At 38.4% G+C, this 21424-nt stretch overlaps 1 protein-coding gene and 1 pseudogene across 1 annotated transcript; one reads left to right on the forward strand and one right to left on the reverse strand.

The window, feature by feature from the left end:
* Positions 1-3990: 3990 nt before the first annotated feature.
* On the forward strand, positions 3991-21017 carry LOC133773880 (aldo-keto reductase family 1 member C1-like). The gene is made up of 9 exons (XM_062211427.1): positions 3991-4109; positions 6867-7034; positions 8144-8260; positions 9039-9116; positions 9352-9474; positions 12153-12262; positions 12852-13017; positions 18586-18668; positions 20476-21017. Exons 1-9 carry the CDS (start codon positions 4026-4028, stop codon positions 20516-20518), a joined length of 972 nt encoding a protein of 323 aa, XP_062067411.1. The 5' UTR covers positions 3991-4025; the 3' UTR covers positions 20519-21017.
* Positions 6112-6241, reverse strand: LOC133774081 (U2 spliceosomal RNA; annotated as a pseudogene).
* Positions 21018-21424: the final 407 nt, after the last annotated feature.

Below are 21424 nucleotides of genomic sequence, written 5' to 3' on the forward strand. Positions count from 1 at the left end.
AAGGCACAGTTCCAGAGACAGCGGGAGAGGCAGGGAGAGAGAGAGAGAGAGAGAAAGAGAGAGATCTTTCATTCACTGGTTTACTCCCCAAATGGCCACAATGGCCAGGGCAGGAACTAGGAACTTCTGGGTCTCCCACATGGGTGCAGCGGCCCAAGAACTTGGGCCATCTTCCTCTGCTTTCTCAGACACATTAGCAGTGAGCTGGATCAGAGGTAGAGCAGCAGTACTTAAACCTGGTCCCATATGGGATGCCAGCATCACAAGCAGTGGCTTCACCTGCTACTCCACAACACCAGTCCTGATCAACTAATTTTTGACAAGGGCATCAAGAGGACACAATGGGAAAATGACAGGGTTTTCAATAGACTGTGATTGTCAGACTGGGTTTCCACAGGCTAAAGACTAAATTGGACTCTTAGCTTACACCATTCACATACGCTGGGTGCTTTAGAACAATAAAGGCTTCTTGTTCCAGGACTCTTAACATCTAGCAACTTGAAGGAGAGCTGAGAGGAGGCCCATACTCCCTCTCAAGGTCCTGAGGAAGGGTCTGTTCTGGGGCTCTGACAAACTTCTGGTGGTTTCCTGGCTTGCTACAGTACAGATTCAATCTTGCCATGACATTTTATTTAGAAACAATGCATTCAGACTAGATCTAATGACTCCATGTTTTATTTATTTATTTATTTATTTATTTTACAGGCAGAGTTAGACAAGTCAGAGAGAGATAGAAAGGTCTTCCTTCCATTGGTTCACCTCCCAAGTGGCTGCTATGGCCAGCACGCTGCGCCTATCCAAAGCCAGGAGCCAAGTGGTCTTCCTCCTGGTCTCCCATGTGGGTGCAGGGGCCCAAGTACTTGGGCCATCCTCCACTGCCTTCCTGGGCCACAGCAGAGAGCTGGACTGGAAGAGGAGCAACCAGGACAGAATCCGGCGCCCCAACCAGGACTAGAACCTGGGGTGCCAACGCCACAGGCGGAGGATTAGCCTAGTGAGCTGCGGCACCGGTCCATGACTCCATATTTTAAAAGATTTATTTATTTTATTCGAAAGGCAGAATTAGAGAGACAGAGAGAGAGAGAGAGAGAGAATCTGCGAATTGCTGGTCACTCCCTAAATGGCCACAACAGCCAGGCCTGAGCCAGGCTGAAGATAGGATATTGGAACTCCATCTGAGTCACTTATCTGGGTCTTTCATTTGGGTGGCCGTGGCCCAAGCATCTAGCTCCCAGATTGTCAGCAGGGAGCAGGATCAGAAGTGGAGAGGCCAGGTTGATCACAGATTACTCTAGAGATTGCATTAGCAAATGCAAGCCTGGGAACTGCAAGGTGCAGATAGGGCCTTCCCCAGTCCCCAAGAGTGATCACAGGTGTCCTGGGACATCCATCAAAGTCACAGACTCAGAATGTAGGATGCACTATGGTCCTTACCCAGGTCTTACAGCGCAAGTTCAGGTTTACCTGCAGTTCTGAATAGGCAAAGACCAGCTAAAACAGAGATGCAGGTAAGGCCCTCCAGTTCCCACCTGTGAGAAAGAATTGCCCCAGGGATTGTAGTACCAACAATCACAGTCTCAGGGCTTCAGGACACAGAAAGGACTGCCCCCAGTTCCCAAGGACATGCAAGGTTGTTTCTGGTGCAAATTGAAGGGGATGCAGTTTACAAAGAGGAATTATCTTTGATGGTTGTTTCTGAAAGAAAAGGTTAAAAGAAACACTGTCTCAAATTCAAGTCAAAGTAAAAGGAGAAGAGAAGCAGAATTCACTTTGGAGGATTGTTGAGAAAGTACACTGAATTATGAGGCTAGGTCTGTGTGAAGCAAAGCAGTTCTTACCTTATGTCTAGGACATTGAGATAGTGACTTAGATATGCCCTACCATGTCCAAATAAACCAGTTGGGAGACCAGGATTATTGTATGTCTTAAATCCCAAGACTAACCACAAAAATCTGATCTCAGGGGAGATCATAGATGGTGATAATGTTCAGGAAATGCCAGCCAAGTAAAGTCAGAGATAGCAGAATCTAAATTTGTTTATGTCATTGGAAGGGATTGGTAGCAGCTTGGTTAGCAGTGGAAAAATAGCAAAGACTGAAGGACATGAGATGAAATAGGAAGCATTGAGTAAAAGCGTTTGACACACAGTTTAGAGTACTGGGTCTCGGTGAGGATATTCCACTCTCCTCAGGCTGTTGAGTACAGATTTTTCCCTCTTTTATTAGTAAGCACTTTGACAAGTTACAAAAGTAGTAAAATTTAATTTCAGAAGTCTGAAAATCATAGATAGGAAATTTTGAAACCACCCATAGTGGTTCAGAAATTATGATTTGCATTTTTCTGTTTTGCACTATTTATGAAGTATATTGAATGAAATTACTGATTACAGTACGTACTCACCACTTTTCACTGAACACATCAAATGCCCATAGTCTTATATGTAAATTTTTTCTATTAATATGGAGTTTAAACATTCCATTTTAGTTGTTCAAAATATTCTATCAATGCACTGAAGTTTACCCAACTATCAGAAATTTATAGTTTAAGTTTTTCCAGTTTGTGCTCTTATGAATAAAATTGAATAAGGTCAGAAAACAGACATGCATTCTATATATAAAGTTACATAACAAATGAAAGATACAATGAGTTTTAAGTCTCTGGTTATGTATTATAAAATGATGCATTAAACAGCCTATTACTGCAAAGCATATAGCACTGCATTATTAATTTGTAGGATTGAGTGCTTGTCAAGACTAGACATTTCTTTTTTGATCAGATTTATTTGTTTATTTATTTGAAAGGCAGTATTAAAGAGAGGGAGAGACAGAGAGATCTTCCATCTACTGATTCACTCTCCAAATGGCTGCAACAGCCAGGGATGTGCCAGGTAAAGCCAGAAGCCTGGAACTCCAACCAGATCTCCCACGTAGTTGACAGGGAGGGATCCAAGTACTTGGGCTGTCTTTTACTGCTTCTCCAGGTCCATTAGTAGGAAGCTTGATCAGAATTGGAGCAGCCAAGACTTGAACTGGGGTCAATATGGGATCTAGAGTTGCAGACAGCAGCTTAACTCATTATGCCACACCAGTCCCAGGGATATACATTCTTACTATAAAGCAAATAAAGAAGCTACAGAAAATATTTCACCAATGGGAAACTTGAAAATGCTAATTTCTCTTCAGTTTTAACATTTGGCTTTTTATTGTTTGAAAAATGCTCAGTAAGCATTTCTTTAATTCTGTATGTGTTTATTTGCATGGTATATGACAGTTAATTATTTCAAATAATATTTGATGGGGCTGGTGCTGTGACGTAGTGGGCTAAGCCTTGCCTGTGGTGCCAGAATCCCATGTGAATGCCAGTTCTAGTCCTAGCTGCTTCTTTTATGATCCAGCTTTCTGCTGTAGCCTGAGAAAGCAATGGAAGATGGCCTAAGTATTGGGCCCCTGCGCCTACATGGAAAAACCAAAACAAGCTCCTTTCTCCTGGCTTTGGATCAGCCCAGTTCCAGCCTTTGGAGCCATCTGGGGAGTGAACCAGTGGATGGAGGGCCTCTCTCTCTGTCTCTCCCTCCCTCTGTCTGTAACACTGCCTCTCAAATAAATAAAGAAAATCTTTTTAAAAATGTATTAATAAGAAGGAACTTTGTGATTAAAAAAAAAACTAAAACAAACAGAACAACAAGAGAACAGATACTGTACTTTTCTGATTTAACAAATGGTCAATAATTATTCAATCTTTTGTAACAATTTACGGTAATTTACTGGGGATGGTAATGATAAAATTCAATGAAAACTAATGGATTTATCAATATGTAGAAATTAACTTAAAATTTTCTTTAATGCAAAATAAGAGAACTGATTCCAAATCTCTCTCCACATATGGAAAACTGCTTTAACCAAGTTCCTTCCTGAGCACATGGTTAATCATTAGACAAACAGCGGGGCTTCAACTTCCTGTTATTCACATATCCTTGTGAAGGAGGAAGAAATAAACAGTGTGCTTACCTGGAGGAGCTGCAGGCAATGGATACCAAACATCACTGTGTGAAATTAAATGATGGTCACTTCATTCCTGTACTGGGCTTTGGAACCTATGCACCTGAAGAGGTAACCAAGTAGTACTTTTCTGATGAGGGTTAAAAAAAACAAAAGCAAAACTAGGATGAGTGGAAGGTGAAGTGGGTTTTCAGGTCTCCCAGTTCCTGTGTGACTCTGGGTTCAGTTGGTTCTCTGTTTTTACCAGGTTTGATTTATTCCATGCACAAGAGACGAGAAAGTTAGACTTCACTCTTGTGTCAGGATCTGATTAGTTATCTGCTGATGATTCTGGGATCTGATTTTCTCTCTTGTTCTTGGATATTTCCATGTTTGGCATAAGAGATGAAACTTAGCAGTCAAGAACAGTGCCTGTCATTATCATGGCCTCTGGGTTGTTGCAATAGGAGTGGGTCCTCTTTTAATTTCTGTGATTTAAAGAAAAATGGTAGAGATGCTTCTCTGAAATGGAAGTCAGTAGAGTGGATTGTTCACTGAACTAGAAGGGATTTTGTGCTCCAATATTCTCCTAAGACCCTCAGTGGTGTGACTTGGGAGTAGTTAGCTAGACTTTGAAGTCCTACTTTGGAGTTAGATGGGAATAAATATCTGAAGTACGCTCTGAGGACATGAGGATGTGGTTACTCTGTGGTAATGTGTCAGGAAGGGGAGAGAAAGATGAACGCAGAAAAACTTCAGCCTTGGTAAAATTCAGTACGCATTCACACACAGAAATAAACACCAGCTGATGTCAGCATGGGCAGTGCGACTCAGTCTCTGGTTCACAATGATTTCCCTGAAAAGCCCGCTTCTCAACTTTAAATCTTTGTCAAACAAATTGAAAGGAATTATTTATTATTATAAGTTTTATGATTTTGAGACTATCTTAAATTTTTTTATATAAGTGAAGTTAAACAAATGTTCATTTTATTACTGTTTATAGTCCTTGTTTATTTTTCCTGCTGGGCTTTTTATTTGTTGAACTCTGTTTAGTAGTGCCATGAAGCCTGTGATGATAATGTAAATAAAAAAAGTTATCTCAAAAAATAATAAAAAGTATATAAGTTAAACATTATTTGAATAAGTGAAAAATAATTTGATTTATCTTGTTTTTCTTAAAAATCATTTTCAAATCTTTCTTTGAATTTGCTTTTAAAAAGCAAATAATTTAATATTTCACTCTTAACAAATTCCCTAAAAGAAGTGGCATTGGTGTTAAGAACAGACAGTTATTTAATAATTAATCCTTATCATGTTGTGGATAGTTTCTGAATTGTAAATTTATGTCCTTTGAGGACATATTTTTACTGCTGTCTTTAGTTCTGTCATGCACATGTGATAATTGGGGATAAACAGAATAGACTCTTATCAGTTGAACTTCCTAGTTCCAAACTGGTCCCTGGCTGACATCCAGGAACCTGAATTTCTCACCATTCCCTAATTGAGAAGGATGGAAGATGTACCAGAATGGATTTTCCAAGCAGTGAGGTTTAAGTAAACCAAGCAAACCTGCTTACTTTAGGAGGCTGAAAGTTTGCTGTGTGCTAGTAGAAGGCGTGCAGGCACCCAGTTTTCAGTGCAGATCTGAGAAACTGAGCTTCAGTAGCTTTCCTGACAACATTTCCCATGTGCTGGCCTAACTCAATGGTGGGGGAATTTATTGTGCTCTGCATGACTTCACTGGGAGAGAACTCATTGAAACTCAGAGAGTACTTAGTCTCATGCACATTTTTCCTGTGTTAATTCTACTTTGTACTCGCACAATATCAATAATTTTGATGTACAGTGCGATATAAGCACCCAACTTCTGGTGAAAATGTTAGAAATCGCATCTCTAACTTCTTTGCATATTATATTTCTCATCTATTGACAAAGTTCAATACCCAGGGAAAAGGTCCCAAAATATAGTTAAGATGAGTAAGTTCTATTGCAGAAGGAGTAAATTCTCATATTCTACAGCATAGTAGAGTGGCCATGAATCACCACTTATTGTATGTATTATAAGTGACCAAAAATTTTGAAATTTTCTAATTAAAGAAATGATAAGGATACAAAAATGATAATTATCTTAATTATAATGTTCCATCTTAAAATGTAATGAATTATAGTACGTTACTCCAAGTATATGTTCATTCTTCACCCCATAAATGTGTTTGTTATATGCCAGTCTACACTTGATCTTAGCCAAAAGGCTGAGAAGCAATTATATGTCAGTCTAAAAAAGAAAACATGAAAAAATACTTTATTATGGAGTTCACGGTTTGGAAAACAGTTAACTGTAATAATAAGACTCCACAACACATCATTTAATCAACAATCAAAGGTTTTTCTTTTCAACAGGTATTTGTAAGTTCTTTATTAAACTTTTAACTCTCATCCTTTCCTCTAAAAAAATCGGTGCTGGAGGAATTCAGACTTTTCTGTGTGATTTTCTGAGAGGAATGAATAATGCTTGCTCTGTGTTTTTTTATGCCTCATTCCATGCATATTTTCCCTCTTTGAACCTAACTGTTTGACCTTACTGCATGAATAGCTATGAGTGTAACTCTGGATATTAGCTGTGAGTCTTTCCAGCTAATCATTGAACCTGGATGATGTTCCTAGTGACTTATGATATTTGTGACTGCTGGGACTGAACGTGTACCTGGGATGCCCAGCTTTATTTTTTCAAAAAGAAAGAGCCAGGCAAACTGGGATGAGTTCATGACTCCAACTGCAGAACTAACCCAAAACAAGAGGAACAGTTGATTCTTGTCAAGGTCAATGCTTTTACCTGAACTAGCTCTTGTCACATGAATTTCCGAGTGCTGCTTTTGGTTGCTCCTCTAGGTTCCTAAAAGTGAGTCTTTGGAGGCCACCAAATTAGCTATAGATGCCGGATTTCGCCATATTGACTCTGCATACTTGTACAAAAATGAAGAGGAGGTAGGACTGGCCATCAGAAGTAAGATTGCAGATGGTGTTGTGAAGAGACAAGACATATTTTACACTTCAAAGGTACTGTCTTATGGTGCACAGGTGCACAAAGTAATGCAATGTTATGAGTGGAACTGACAATTATATGATTGGATTCATAGTTGTTGGTGTATTGTGTTTAGTGCTACAAATTTTATTCAGATGCATTTGCATGTAACATTTATTTCTTCAAATGTATGTTTTGTATTCAAATCTATATTTTAAGTAAAGTCCCTTTACCTTTCTGAGTCTCTCTCAAAGCACTGTGATGTAGCATGGATGTGGAGATAGAACTATCATCAGGTTACAGTTTTCCTCATTTTCTCAGTGACTTTTTAAATTTTCACATTATTTTCATTATCAGTCGTCACCTTTATCAATAAGACAGAACAATATAAGGGTTTTCATTAGTGGCCAGCGCCGTGGCTCAACAGGCTAATCCTCCGCCTTGCGGCGCCGGCACACCGGGTTCTAGTCCCGGTCGGGGCACCGATCCTGTCCCGGTTGCCCCTCTTCCAGGCCAGCTCTCTGCGGTGGCCCGGGAGTGCAGTGGAGGATGGCCCAAGTCCTTGGGCCCTGCACCCCATGGGAGACCAGGAGAAGCACCTGGCTCCTGCCATCGGAACAGCGCGGTGCGCCGGCCGCAGCGCGCTACCGCGGCGGCCATTAGAGGGTGAACCAACGGCAAAGGAAGACCTTTCTCTCTGTCTCTCTCTCTCTCACTGTCCACTCTGCCTGTCAAAAATTTAAAAAAAAAAAAAAGAGTTTTCATTAGGCATTAAATATATAAAAACATATTTAATATGTGCAACACATTAAAATTTTCAAAATATTTCCCTTCAGTTTTGCCAGTAAAAGGGATACAAGCTCTTCCCTGTTGAATTAAGCAGATGTCAGAATTAGATCATTAAATTTTGTAAAAACTCTGCTATTACTCGATAACATTTTTATCTCTGGTGCCATGGTTCACTAGATTAACAACAACCAAATATATACTACAGGTCATATAGATGTAAGATCACAGGAAACCCCCAAAATGGAAGGAAGTGCTTTTTCCTTGTAGTCATCAGTTTCTAACCAGTATAAAAATACACCAACAAATTTGGTTAATGTATTCCTCCAACACAATATTCATTCGTTAACTTTTTCAGCTTTGGTCCACTTTCCATAGACCAGAGCTGGTTCGACCAAGCTTGGAAGAGTCATTGAAAAAACTTCAACTGGACTATGTTGACCTCTATATTATTCATTACCCAGTGTCTCTGAAGGTAGGTGATTTGTATCATAAAGCTTATATCAGTTGCCAATATAACCACAATTTTTATGAATTGTTGAATGACATATGTATATAATTTATATAAATTCAATCTGTGTACTTTATAGAAACTACTGAAGTTAGCTATGAAAAAGAATTTATTGAATTATGTAGCTGGGGAGTCCAGGTCACACATAGATGTACATATTTTAAGTAGTCTTAAGACATGTGTATTGATATCGATCTTGCATCCTCTGTATCACTGAAGGTTACTTGATTTTTGTTGAACCTTCTCCCAATGGTGTAAAATATGGTCTTGGAGCAATTCAAGGCTCATGGTCATTAACGCTTGATAGAGTCTCTGCATCTTCCAGTATTAAAATTAATTTTGAAAGGAACCTTATATACAGGTAATGTGACTTCACTTGGAACAAACAATATTGGGGTAGATGAAGAAAACTGTTTAGCTTGGGTCAAGGCTGCACTTGTTCACTGCTACAGTTCAAGGTTATGTAATTATTGGTTTTCCAAGTAAAATAGAGGCGTTTCTTCAGAGAAAAATATAGAGGAAGGAAAAGTAATAATGGATGTGGGAAAAGTGTATCTACTAATACATATAATAGGTGTAAGAGAATAGAGAAATTCCATATAGTTGCACATGCAATCTTTTTTTAAACACACACACACACACACAACTGCTTCCTGGAGGTTTGGTGCCCACGTATAGGAGCATTGCCATGGCTGGAGATTTGTGTTGGGTGACATCGTTGTGATGACTGCTTCTGTTACAGCCAGGGGGAGAACTTATTCCTAAAGATGACCATGGGGAAGTACTGTTTGATACAGTGGATCTTTGTGCCACGTGGGAGGTGAGTATGTGGAGGGGAGAGTAAGGAGAAGCCTGGAGAGGAGGTTCTGTCACACTTTCACCTGGGAGAATGGCATATGCACCCACTCATGGAGATAGAAATCCATGGCTTTTGCAAGGGAAATCATCCTGAGTGGTAGGGAAGAACCAGAGCCTGCTAGCTTCACTGGGATTTCTGCATTCATATTGGCTCGGACAGCTGTGCAAATGATTCTTCACAATGTTTTCCTCCACAGGCAATGGAGAAGTGTAAGGATGCAGGATTGACCAAGTCCATTGGGGTTTCCAACTTCAACCGCAGGCAGCTGGAGATGATTCTGAATAAGCCAGGGCTTAAGTACAAGCCAGTTTGTAACCAGGTCAGCACACTGTGCTTCCTTTCCTGTTCTTCCTTCCTTTCTTCCTATGCACTACTTCCAGTATCCGTTGATCCTCTGCTCCTATTGATCTTACATTTGAGGAATGGAAGATCTACAAGCATAGCATTTTTGTCTTGGAAAGTGTGGAGGACCCGCTGTTGTGTTTCTTCTTAGGAAAGTCTTAGTGGGAAGGTGTAAAGACCTTAATTCCTAATTGTGTAATAATTTAGGGAGGTAAAGACAATGAAGGAGGCAGCACTTGGTAATCAGACTTCAGAGGGAAGGTGGATCGATCCCTGAGCTATGAAAAAGGAACAGAGATCGGATGGGTGAAGGTTATGTGGAAGGAACTGTGTCCAGGAAAGAAGGCCATAAAGCATGAGATGGGCAGTAAGTGGAGTGAAAATAAGAAAAGACCAGTATTTCTTATTTCATGTGTTTTATACACAGGTACAAATGGAGAAAAAGTTATCTATAAGTTATGAAAGTCATACACATTAGAGGTAGGGAGTTATCTGCATACGGAAATACTAGTAATGGATGAAATCAGCACTCAAGAGCTTGTAGTAAGACAGACCTGACCCTGTACCTAAATACATCAGAGTCTGCATCTCCTCCCTAGCTTCTGCCACCAAGTCAACTGTTTAAACACATCCATTCTGTGTCTGGTTCTGTGCTCTAACTTAGGCTATAGAAGCAAGAGTCCTCAACTGGAAAATGCAACTTACAAAATTCCTGAATTTGATATACAATGATAAAACATCATAATTCTCAAATATAAATATTAGAAGTTGTCATTATTCTGGACATAATTTTCTCATAATTTGTGAATAATTTCTCATAATTTCTCATAAATTGTGAAAATTTTCAAGTTTTAAAATATTTGAAACAATGATACAGAACATATGTATTTTATATTGTACCTATGAAACTTTTGACATTTGCCACATTGTGAAGTACATAAGATGCACACACATATATCATACATGTATGTATAAGTGTTTGTGTGTGTGCTGGGTATATCTGTACAAATATGTGCAACATTTAAAAAAATCTCTTCAGAGAAAATTGTGGACATGACAGTTCACCTCTACAGCTCAGAAAGCAGGTCATTAGAATAAATGCATTCTCCCACACAGTAACACCTTCTGTTATGACACATAAGGAAATGAACAATCATTGCCTCACATCATCTAATATCAAGTCTATCATCTCATTTGTAGTCCAATTGTCAACATTTTTTCCTGATGCGTCTTTTGTAGGTCTTCTCTGGTTCTCACATTGCTTTAGTCCTGTTTCTTGAGCTTTTTTCCCCCATGAGAATGATCATCCAACCCTTTTCAACATGATACTAAGCCAGGTTTTTGCCAAATATTTTAATTTTACCAGGTTGCAATCTTGTGGTGTTGATTAGCTTGTTTCTATATTCCAGTTTTCTATAAATCAGAAGGTACATCTGAAAACTTTATTAAAACTAAGCATTTTTGGTAAGAAAATGTTCTTAGAATGCTTTAACCCTCACATTTTGTCGGTAGGAAGCACATAGTGACAGGCTGTCCCACTGTTGGTGACGACAGTATTCTTCAGTTGGCTGAGTTAATGGTAGCCAGATGTCATTTTTTATAAATATGTTTCTTTTTGACAATTACTGGTAGTCTGTTGAATGACTAATATCCTAGGATAAATAGTATCCCCAACTAAGTTTTATGTAATATTTGAATATTCATCAATGATTTTTGCCTGCTTCTGCTATCTCATTGAAGTTTGTAAGTAATTATTTTCATTTTTAATTACTCTTATTTTTCTCAAATAATATTTGCCCTAAAAGGCCCTCATCAAATCACAATAAAGTAAATTATTTCTATAAGACATGTTAAACTCTTAATCTGTTCCCTACAACAATCAATGTCACATGAAACAATTACTATAACATTCAGCATACATCAGGGCAAGCCAGTTTTTTTAAGATTTATTTATTTATTTGAAAGGGAGAGTTACAGAGAGGTAGAGGCAGAAAGAAACAATTTCATAATGAATATGCTACAATGTCTATCCCTTTTCCCCATTCTGGAAGTCACCATGTGCCCTTGTAGTGAACAAAGATGTAAGAATCAAGAAGTGGTTTGTAGGGTTGATTATTCTCGATGGCATCTTTTAAAAAATATTTTAACCAGGGCAGGTGCTGTGGTGTAGTAGGCTAAGCCTCCACCTGCGGTGCTGTCTTCCCATATGGGTCAAGATTCGTGTCCCAATTACTCCACTTTTGATACAGCTCTCTGATAAAGGCCTTGGAAGGCAGTGAAAGATGGCTCAAGTCCTTGGGCCCTTGCACCTATAAGGGAGACCCAGAACAAGCTCCTGGCTCCTGGCTTCAAATAGGCCCAACTCTGGCCCTTGTGGCCATTTGGGGAGTGAACCAGCAGATAGAAGACCTCTCTCTGTTTGTAATTATGTCTCTCGAATAAATAAATAAAATATTTTTAAAAATTTAACTCATTCAGGAGACAGAAATATAAAAACTATTTTTAAAAATGAGTTTATTATTTAATGTTCATATTTTTCAGTCTAATTTTGATGTTACTCACTTTAAGTTCAGCTCTTCTACTTTTCAAATTTTCCTTCCACATTAGTAATAACATTGCAACAATCTGATACTGTTTTATCTTTTCCATGCACAGGTGGAATGTCATCCCTATCTCAACCAGAGTAAGCTGCTGGATTTCTGCAAGTCGAAAGACATTGTCCTGGTGGCCTTTAGTGCCCTGGGAGCCCAAAGAGATAAAATATGGTAACAAGGATAACAGGCAGTTTACTTAAATCACCATAGTTTATGTAATATTTTTCTATCATATTGTAGGGCAGACATTGTGGACCTTGGACGCCTGAATCCCACATCAAAATGGCTGGGATGACTTCTGCTTCCTCTTCCAATCCGGCTTCTTACTAATGCACTTGGGAGGCAGTGGATGAGGGTTTAAGTACTTCAGTCCCTGCCAGCCACATGGGACACCTGGATGATGTTCTTAAATCCTGGTTTTGTCCCAGCCCTTGCTATTGGGGCCATTTTGGGCCATTTGTTATGAACCAACAGATGAAAGATCTCTCGCTCTATCTTCCCTTTCTGTGTCACTTTGTTTTTCAAATAAATAATTTTTATATAAAAAAAAGTACCAGTTTTCTGGAGTTAACTCTCAAGTGGCTCAGGGGGAGGACAGAAATTGCTTTTCATAGCAACATCCCAGGTGAAGCTGATGCTGTTAGTCCAGGGAAGCTGTTTGGGAGGGATCTTTGCAGTAGACACCTTAGTCTGTTTGGGGAACCTCCTAACAAACTGGATGCTCAGCTTTAAGAGTTGGATTTCCTACCTGTCCTTCCAGGGTGGACCAGAGCTCCCCAGTTCTCCTGGAAGATCCAGTCATCTGTGCCCTGGCTAAAAAGCACCAGCGAAGTCCAGCCCTGATTGCCCTTCGCTACCAGCTGCAGCGTGGGGTTGTGGTCCTGGCCAAGAGTTTCAGTGAGAAGCGAATCAAAGAAAATTTGCAGGTGATGAGTGGGGCTGTGGCATCAGAACGTCTGTGTCCTGTGTTCAACTGTAGGCTGTTGGGATATCTTTGGGCCAAGTCTATTTCTCTGGCATAACTGTGCAGAATTCATGGAGATTTGCATCATTTTTTCCTCCCATAATGGCAATAGGATGGTCAAAATTATGGCTACATAAAATTATGATTGATGAGAGAATAAATTTGAGTTTCAGTTTTAAGTTGAGAACTTACTCTGTAGCCCAATGCAAGATGCATCTCATTTTTTTCAATTTCTGTAATGAATAATTGGAGTAAGTGATTTTCAGTCTAGAAATTGTTATAGTTTTATTTTTAATTTCCCTCAACAGTCACACAGTTTATTGCTTACACACTTATGTATTTTGACTTTCCTGTTTCATGCACTGTCTATTCAGAGTTTTGTCCATATTTATTACATTGTCTTTTTTATTTGTGTATAGGAGATCATACTTTTTCAAATAATTAATTAATTTGAAAACCAAATCAACAGAGAGAAAGAGATCTTCTTTCTGCTGGTTCACTCTCCAAATGGCTCCAACAGCTAGATCTGGGTCAGGCCACAGCCAGGGCCCAGGAATTCCATTCACGTCTCTAATGTGGGTTGCAGTGACATAAGCACTTGGGCAAACTTCTGCTGCATTCCCAGACACATTCGTATGAAGCTTGGTCAGATGCAGAGTGACCTGGACTGAACCGGCACTCTGATGTGGGATGTTAGCATTGGAAGCAGCAGTTTAACCTGCTGCACCATAACATGGGTTCCACAAATTCTTACTACACGGTAACTTGAACATGAATATCAAACCACCTACCACATGGAGATTTAATAGCAGAACCATTTATACAGCTCATGATTAACACTTTGCCTGTGCTCAGCTGAATTTTTTTTTTTCATTTTTGCCTGAACTCTGTTGTTTATTTGCACTCTACTTGCTATGCATTTGCAGGTCAATGTGGCACTGTAGTTCAGGATGTTGATTGGAGTCTCCAGTGCTTCAGCTTTCTTCCTTACAGTTTTGCTTCTTCCTGCCAAGTTTCCCAGGCTCCACTCCATCATAAGACATGATCACAAGGCAGCGTGTGGATACTTGAGAAGTGTCCACACGTCTAGATTCAGAACTGTCACACCATTGCTTATCCCAACTTCCCTTAGCCAGACCAGAATTAAAGAGTGTGAAAATAAACATCATTTCTTAAGAAATTGAAGTGCTAATTTAAATAACAAGGGGTACGGAGACAGGGAGATGTGAAATATTAGGATCATTTTTATAATCAATGATCATATATTTGTTGTGTTAATTATGTTTTTGTTGATTTATTGTCACTTTATTTTTTTAAAGATTTATTTGTTTATTTGAGAGGTAGAGTTACAGACATACAGAGAGAGAGGCAGAGAGAGGTCTTCCGTTACTGGTTCACTCCTCAAATGGCCACAATGGCTAGAGCTGGGCAGATCTGACACCTGGATCCAGAATCGTTTTCTGGGTCTCCCATGTGGGTCAGGGACCCAAGCACTTGGGCCAACTTCCCTTGCTTTTCCAGGCCATTAACAGAGAGCTAGATTAGAAGAGGAGCAACTGTGTCTTGAATCAGCACCCATATGGGACCCCATACTGCAGGTGGAGGCTTAACCTACTATGCCATATGTATTTTACTTACTTTTGTCTCAAGATGCATATATGCACATGCAACATTGTATTGTTTTTTTTTTTTTTAGGTTTTCTAGTATTTTTATTCAGTTGACAACATATCTTAAACATCTTGTGTCATTAACATTTCTAACACATAATTCTAACAATAACAGAATTCCATTGTAAGGTCATACTCCAATTTATTATTTATTATTTTTTATTTCATAAACGTGAATTTACAAAGTGCAACTTTTGTATTGTTGTGGCTTCCCCCCCAACCTCCCTCCCTCCCGTGGCCCTCCCCTTTCCCTCTCCCTCTCCCATCCTGCCCTTCATTGAGTTTCATTTTCAATTACCTTCATATACTGAAGATCAACTTAGTATATACTAAGCAAGGATTTCAACAGGCTGCACTCACACAACCGCACAAGGTATAGGGTACTGTTCGACTAGTAGTGTTTTTACGTTTCATAGTAAAACACATTAAGGAAAGAAATCCTACGTGGGGAGCATGTACCCAGTGACTCCCGTTGTTGATTTAACAATTGGCACTCTTACTTATGACGTCAGCAATCACCTGAGACTCTTGCTAGGAGCTGTCTAGGCTATGGAAGCCCCTTGAGTTCACCGACTCTGAACTTGTTTAGTCAAGGCCGTGTCACAGTGGAGGTTCCTTCCTCCCTTCAGAGAAAGGCGCCTCTCTCCTTGATGGCCTGTTCCTTCTGCTGGGGTCTTGTTCACCAGGATCTTTCATTTAGATTGTTTTTTCCACCATGTCATAGCTTTCCATGCCTGTGAGACTCTCATGGACCTTTTAGCTGGATCCGAAAGCAACATTGCATTGTATTTTATTTTTATTAGCTCTTATACAACACATGAGTAGAAGAGATGTTTGTTACAATTCGTCGTTTTTTGGACAGGACTGATTAATATATATGACCTTCAAAATTATACAATTGACCAGAAATAATTCATGTTATTTGATTACAGTGGCTACTAGCCATCTCTTAATTATTAAGGTGGAAGTCTCATGAATTTAGAAGGAACAGGAGTATGCACCATACATGTTAGTGGCTCTCAAGGAAATTACCAGCAAGTAAAATAAAGAAGTAGAAATTAACAAACTATAAGTGAATACATGGAACGTGGACTGATGTTTTAGACTAGAAAGCTATTAAAGGACATAAAGCAAATTGGCTTTTTTTGGGCTGGCATTGTGGCATAGCATATAAAGCCACCATTTGCAAAGTTGTCATCCCATATGGGCATGGGTTTGAGTCCTGGTTGTTCTACTTCTGGACCAGCTCCCCACTAATGGTCTGGGAAAAACAGCAGAAGATGGTTCAAATGTTTGGGCCCCTGCCACCCACTGGGGAAATCCAAATGAAGTTCCTGGCTCCTGGCTCCTGGCTCCTGGCTTAGGTCTGGCCGAGTGCTGGCTATTGAAGCCATCTGGGGAGTGAACCAGGAGATGGGAGATCTCTCTCTCTCCCTCTCCCTCTCCCTCTCTCCCACTTTCTCTGTAACTCTGATTCCAAATAAATAAATAAATCTTTTAAAAAAATTATCTTTCTCAAATGGATCCAATGGCTTTTGAAAAGTGTTCCTCGGTGGAAGTTTTATCAATAGATTTATAGCATACTGAATTGTCTTTTACTTCAAGGAGTATATTGTTAAACCCCTTTGTCAAACACGCATGAAAGTATAATCATGGACCACCAAAAACATGTAATTTTTTAAGATTAGAATAAACACTAATTCATTCAGAATTTACATTTAGCTTATACTCAAAATGGATTGTTATAGCACAGGCCAAAATTAAACCTCTAATGCTGTATGTGTAATCTATTTAAAATATAATAAATTAAAGAAATAAAATTTGAGTCTCTGGTTTATCCAATAATGAAAAATTAATGCACGTGTCATGGTCCACTCATACTTTATCTCACCACTGAATATAGTTTTTACTAAAATTGTTAACATATCATCTCCCAAATTTTACTTGTGATTTCATTCTCTTTATCACAACAACAAGAATATTTTCTCGAACAAAGATCCTACTCTTACTGGGGTCAAATTTCTCATGCCTTTTCTTTGTGATTGATGAGTCTTTGCTTTTTCATACATTGGGAATATAACAATATTCTACACTAAATTCTGCACAATTCTCATGCTTTTTCCTTCCAAATTTGATCTGTAAATGTAATTATTAATATTATGTTAAATACAGAGACACATATACCATATGTGTTTTTTAAATGTTACCTAAGGTACATGATTTTCACAAATACAGATTTAGGAACATGGTTATTCTTCCCACCCTGCCTTCCCTCCCCACTGTGCTCCCATGCTTTTTCTCCTCTCTCTCCATTTCCCACTCTTCATTTTTACAAAGATGTATTTTTGGTTTACTTTATACTCATAAGATTATACAGTAACTATTCAAAAGTAGGAGGATTTTTGAATGGTAGTCTAAATGTCCCAGTAACAATGTCTTGATTGTCATCTCTACCATGCATCAAATATATGTAATTATCTTTCTGACATCTCTCCTGTATTCAGTATATTTATTTACTTTGCCATAGTACTTTTAATTTTGTATGAAAATAAGTCTGGCTATCCATATGGCAATATTCACTCCTTTATATTAGAATATTTTTATATCTGTGACTATGTTTTCTTTTATATATAATTTATAATCATATCAGTTCCCACAAGAAAGTAAGTTTTCAAATGTTTCTTTAATACTCTAATGAGGCTGTCAATTAATTTGGAAGAATGAAATTATTGATAATATTAAGAGTTGCATAATTATGTAAATTTACAATTTCTTAGGGTGTATTTAATTATATTTTATAACTGTTCATTTAGAAATTATGTATATTAGATTAATTCATAGAGAATAACTTTGGTACTATTTATTTATTTACTTATTAGAAGGCAGAGCTACAGAGAGAGAGAGAGAGAAAGAAATAACTTCCATCTGCTAGTTGACTCTGAAGATGGCTGCATGGCCCACAATGGCCAGGTTGAAGCCAACAGTCAGGAGTTTCATCTGGGTCTCCCCTGTGGGTGATAAAGGACCCCAGCATGCTACTGCTTTTCCTAGGCCATTAGTAGGGAGCTGTATCAGAAGTCAGAAGTAGAGCAGCCAGGACTCAAACCAGTATCTATATGGGATGACCGCATTGCAGGTGGTGACTTTACCTTCTGTGCCACAATGTTGGCCCCAATATACTTTTTATTACTTTTCTCAACTTTTTCTTTTAAAATTTTTCAAACATGCAGGAAAGTTCAAAGAATAATGTACCTTGTTCCCAGATTGATAACTGTTCATACTTTGCATTCTGGTCTTTCTCTTTTTCTCTGGATATTACTATGTATTAACAGATATATTTGGTGCAGTGTATTAGTAATTACTATTAGCAATAATTTTATGCTTAAATATCCCAGATTTACACTACAAATTCCTCTTTGAGACAGTTCTTGTGTTCTTTGAACATAATTTACTAGTCTTTAGACAATTTCTCAATTAAATTATGGTTACAATATTTTTTCACCTTCTTCATGCTCATATATGGGATTTAGGGATTTGTTCAAATCCAGAAATATTATGAAATTATCTTGATGTTTTATTATTTTTGAAAATACCAGTTTTGTTTCATCTCTCTTCCTTTGAGATGTCATTTTGCCTAAAGCGTTGCACTGTTTCAGTTTAGTACTTATATATACAGAAATGGCTTTATTTTTTTGACTGATATTTTAATGTTTTGAGTATTTTCTTGGTATGTCTAATAACTTTGGAGACAACTTATATTTTTATACATTGCATTTGTACTGATAAGTCTGATGCACTTGCATTTTCAAGATTGCCAATTATGCAGCCTAAAAGTAATAATAAAAAATTATTTTTGCCCTAGGTTTTTGAATTTCAGCTAACTTCAGAGGACATGAAAACTCTTGATGGACTGAACAGAAATTTTCGCTATGATGCCACCCCTTTGTAAGTCACTGGCTAATATGCGGTCTCAGCATATTCCTGAGGAGGAATGTAGTACACTTGTTAAAAGTTATTTCAATACTAGGAAGATGGAGAGATGAAACAGATCCATGGAATTTTCTTCCTGTACGCTCTCCAGAGCTTTGGTATCTGAAACAAGAGCAGTGTGAATGGGTCCAGAGGCAATGTGGACTTCTCCACTGTACCTTTACATTACGTTATGGGCACTTAAGAGCAACTGATCTATCTCCCATGTAGGGAGATTTATAGATTGCCATCTAGTGGACATATGCTGTAGTTATTACCCAAGTAGCCTAAAGGCACCTCAACCCTGGGATTCATATAAGAAATTCTCATCCCTTCTATATGCAATCATGCACTGGACTCTGTCACTTAAATGTACTTAATAGTTTAAAATCTGTCCTATCCATTTCACTGCATGTTTGTACAGGATTCAAACATAGCATTTGCCTCCAGAAATGCTAGTTTTCATGGAGTACAAGAGAAGTTTTAATTTTGATTTTACGAAATACAGATACTTCAATGCAAGAAATGCAAAAATTTTATTAAAGAGATTTAAAACCAAAGGAAGCATACGGAGCAAAAACCAAAATCTTATTGCTGGAGACAATTTAAAACCAACAAAAGTTCTTCACTATTTCTTCAGGCTCTGAAGTTATAGAGTTATGAGAAAGAATATTAATTACACCTGAGGAGCAAAAGATGAATACTTATTACTGCCCCCGTGGAGGCCTTAACTTAAATAGAGATAATTTGACATTTTATACTCAAAAATTGATAGATATATAATTATAGCCATAATATTTTATTAATGTGGAATAAATAAAAATAGAAAAGGAGAATGGCAAGCTACTAATGATTCTCAAAACCAATAAATATTTAATAGTATGAAATAGTTTTTTTTTTTTTTTGACAGGCAGAGTGGACAGTGAGAGAGAGAGACAGAGAGAAAGGTCTTCCTTTGCCGTTGGTTCACCCTCCAATGGCCGCCGCGGCTGGCGCGCTGCGGCCAGTGCACCATGCTGATCCGAAGGCAGGAGCCAGGTGCTTCTCCTGGTCTCCCATGCGGGTGCAGGGCCCAAGGACTTAGGCCATCCTCCTCTGCACTCCCTGGCCACAGCAGAGAGCTGGCCTGGAAGAGGGGCAACTGGGACAGAATCCGGTGCCCCAACCGGGACTAGAACCCGGTGTGCCAGCGCCGCTAGGCAGAGGATTAGCCTGTTGAGCCATGGCGCCGGCCCTGAAATAGTGTTTTATCATTTTATATTTTATGTAATTACAGCTATATAATTATGTTCTTGCTGTCAAATAAGCTTCTTGCATGTGGATTCTTGTCTACTTTAGATGACACTGTTTCTATTTCTGAATCTCACTTGTTAAATTCCATGTAGTGGACAGTTATAAAGTAATTAGTGAATTACAATTGAAGTGACATTGCTATCAGTAACCTGATTCGGTAAAAGTATTGATTAGTGCTGAGAATGTAGCTGTTATTTATTCCTATGCAAAACAACGATGAAACAGTTTCTTCTTTCATTAAGAACGCAATAAAAAACTATGAATATCTCTTTGGTTTTTCTTTTCACAGATGTGTCTAAGCCTAATAAGTTTGAGTATTTGACTTTAGGTGTTCTGTGTTGAAAGCCAGGAAAAGAAATATAAATTGAATATTTTAATTATTATTTTAAAATTTCATTAAAATCATGCTTATGGAAATAAGAAGCTTCATAAAAATCACTTCTCCTAGGGAGTCATCAAATTGATTATACATTATTCTTTCTCATTTTAGTTTTGATGGCCACCCTAATTACCCATTTTCTGATGAATACTAACATGGAGGACTACATCATAGCTTCTCCCAGCAGCTCCTGCGTGTGGATCATGATGTGAGAGACGTCTTAAATGCTGGTGATTGGACTCCTCTCTTCTGATAAATCCAAGCTGCTTACCAACTCACATAGAGCTAAGGCTGTATCAGAAAGCAAAAGCACTGCATCTTCTCATGTGATGGAAAATTATATAAATTGTTTTTCCATTTACTACGGTTTCTACTACTGGAATGTTTTGTTTTCTTTTGACTCATTAGGACTATTCAGCTTACACTCCTCCAGGAGTCCACATTTCTGTTTCATAACAGAATGCTAATCAGGAGAGTTTGGACTGAACCAGCTCAATCCCTTGATTCAGTCTCCTTGGCATAGTGTAGTAAACGATGATTCACTCGGTGTTCATAATTTTATTTTCTTTCTCCTTGTTTTGTGTGCATGGTGATGTGAAAATAAATTATAAGCATCACCCTTCACTTCAGCATGAGTTTCCCAAGAGCTAAGACAGTCGTTTTAATACAATTGTTTCTCAGTATCATACGAATGTGTAACATTTACAATCAGTTGATTTCAAGTAAGGGATATCACCTTCATCCAAACTGTTAAAGGCCATTAGTAAAAACTAATGTTTCCCCAAGTAAGAGTGAATCATACACAAAGTTCGGACCTGCTTGCACAATCATTTTGAACCTGACCACAGAACCTTGCTTACAAGGTTCTCACTCCACAGTGTAACATAGAAATCCTGTGTGAGTTTCCTGTAGATCGTTGACTTACCCTCTGGATTTGGGGCCTTACACTGGGACTTCAGCACTTGTCTGAGCGTCCAGCTAGTCAACTGAATTTCATTTTTATCAGTCACATAATCTCAGGAACCAGTTCCTTAAAAAATCTTTGCTTATTTTTGTTGTC

This window comes from Lepus europaeus, chromosome 14 (assembly GCF_033115175.1).
Source record: "Lepus europaeus isolate LE1 chromosome 14, mLepTim1.pri, whole genome shotgun sequence".
Taxonomy (NCBI): domain Eukaryota; kingdom Metazoa; phylum Chordata; class Mammalia; order Lagomorpha; family Leporidae; genus Lepus; species Lepus europaeus.

What these genes read in the sequence shown, in the direction of transcription:
- LOC133773880 (XM_062211427.1), top strand. Translation starts at nt 4,026, where the DNA reads ATGGATACCAAACATCACTGTGTGAAATTAAATGATGGTCACTTCATT. An exon ending in ACATATTTTACACTTCAAAG is followed by an intron (nt 7,035 to 8,143) that starts GTACTGTCTTAT and finishes TAACTTTTTCAG; the next exon opens with CTTTGGTCCACTTTCCATAG. An exon ending in GCCCAAAGAGATAAAATATG is followed by an intron (nt 12,263 to 12,851) that starts GTAACAAGGATA and finishes CTGTCCTTCCAG; the next exon opens with GGTGGACCAGAGCTCCCCAG.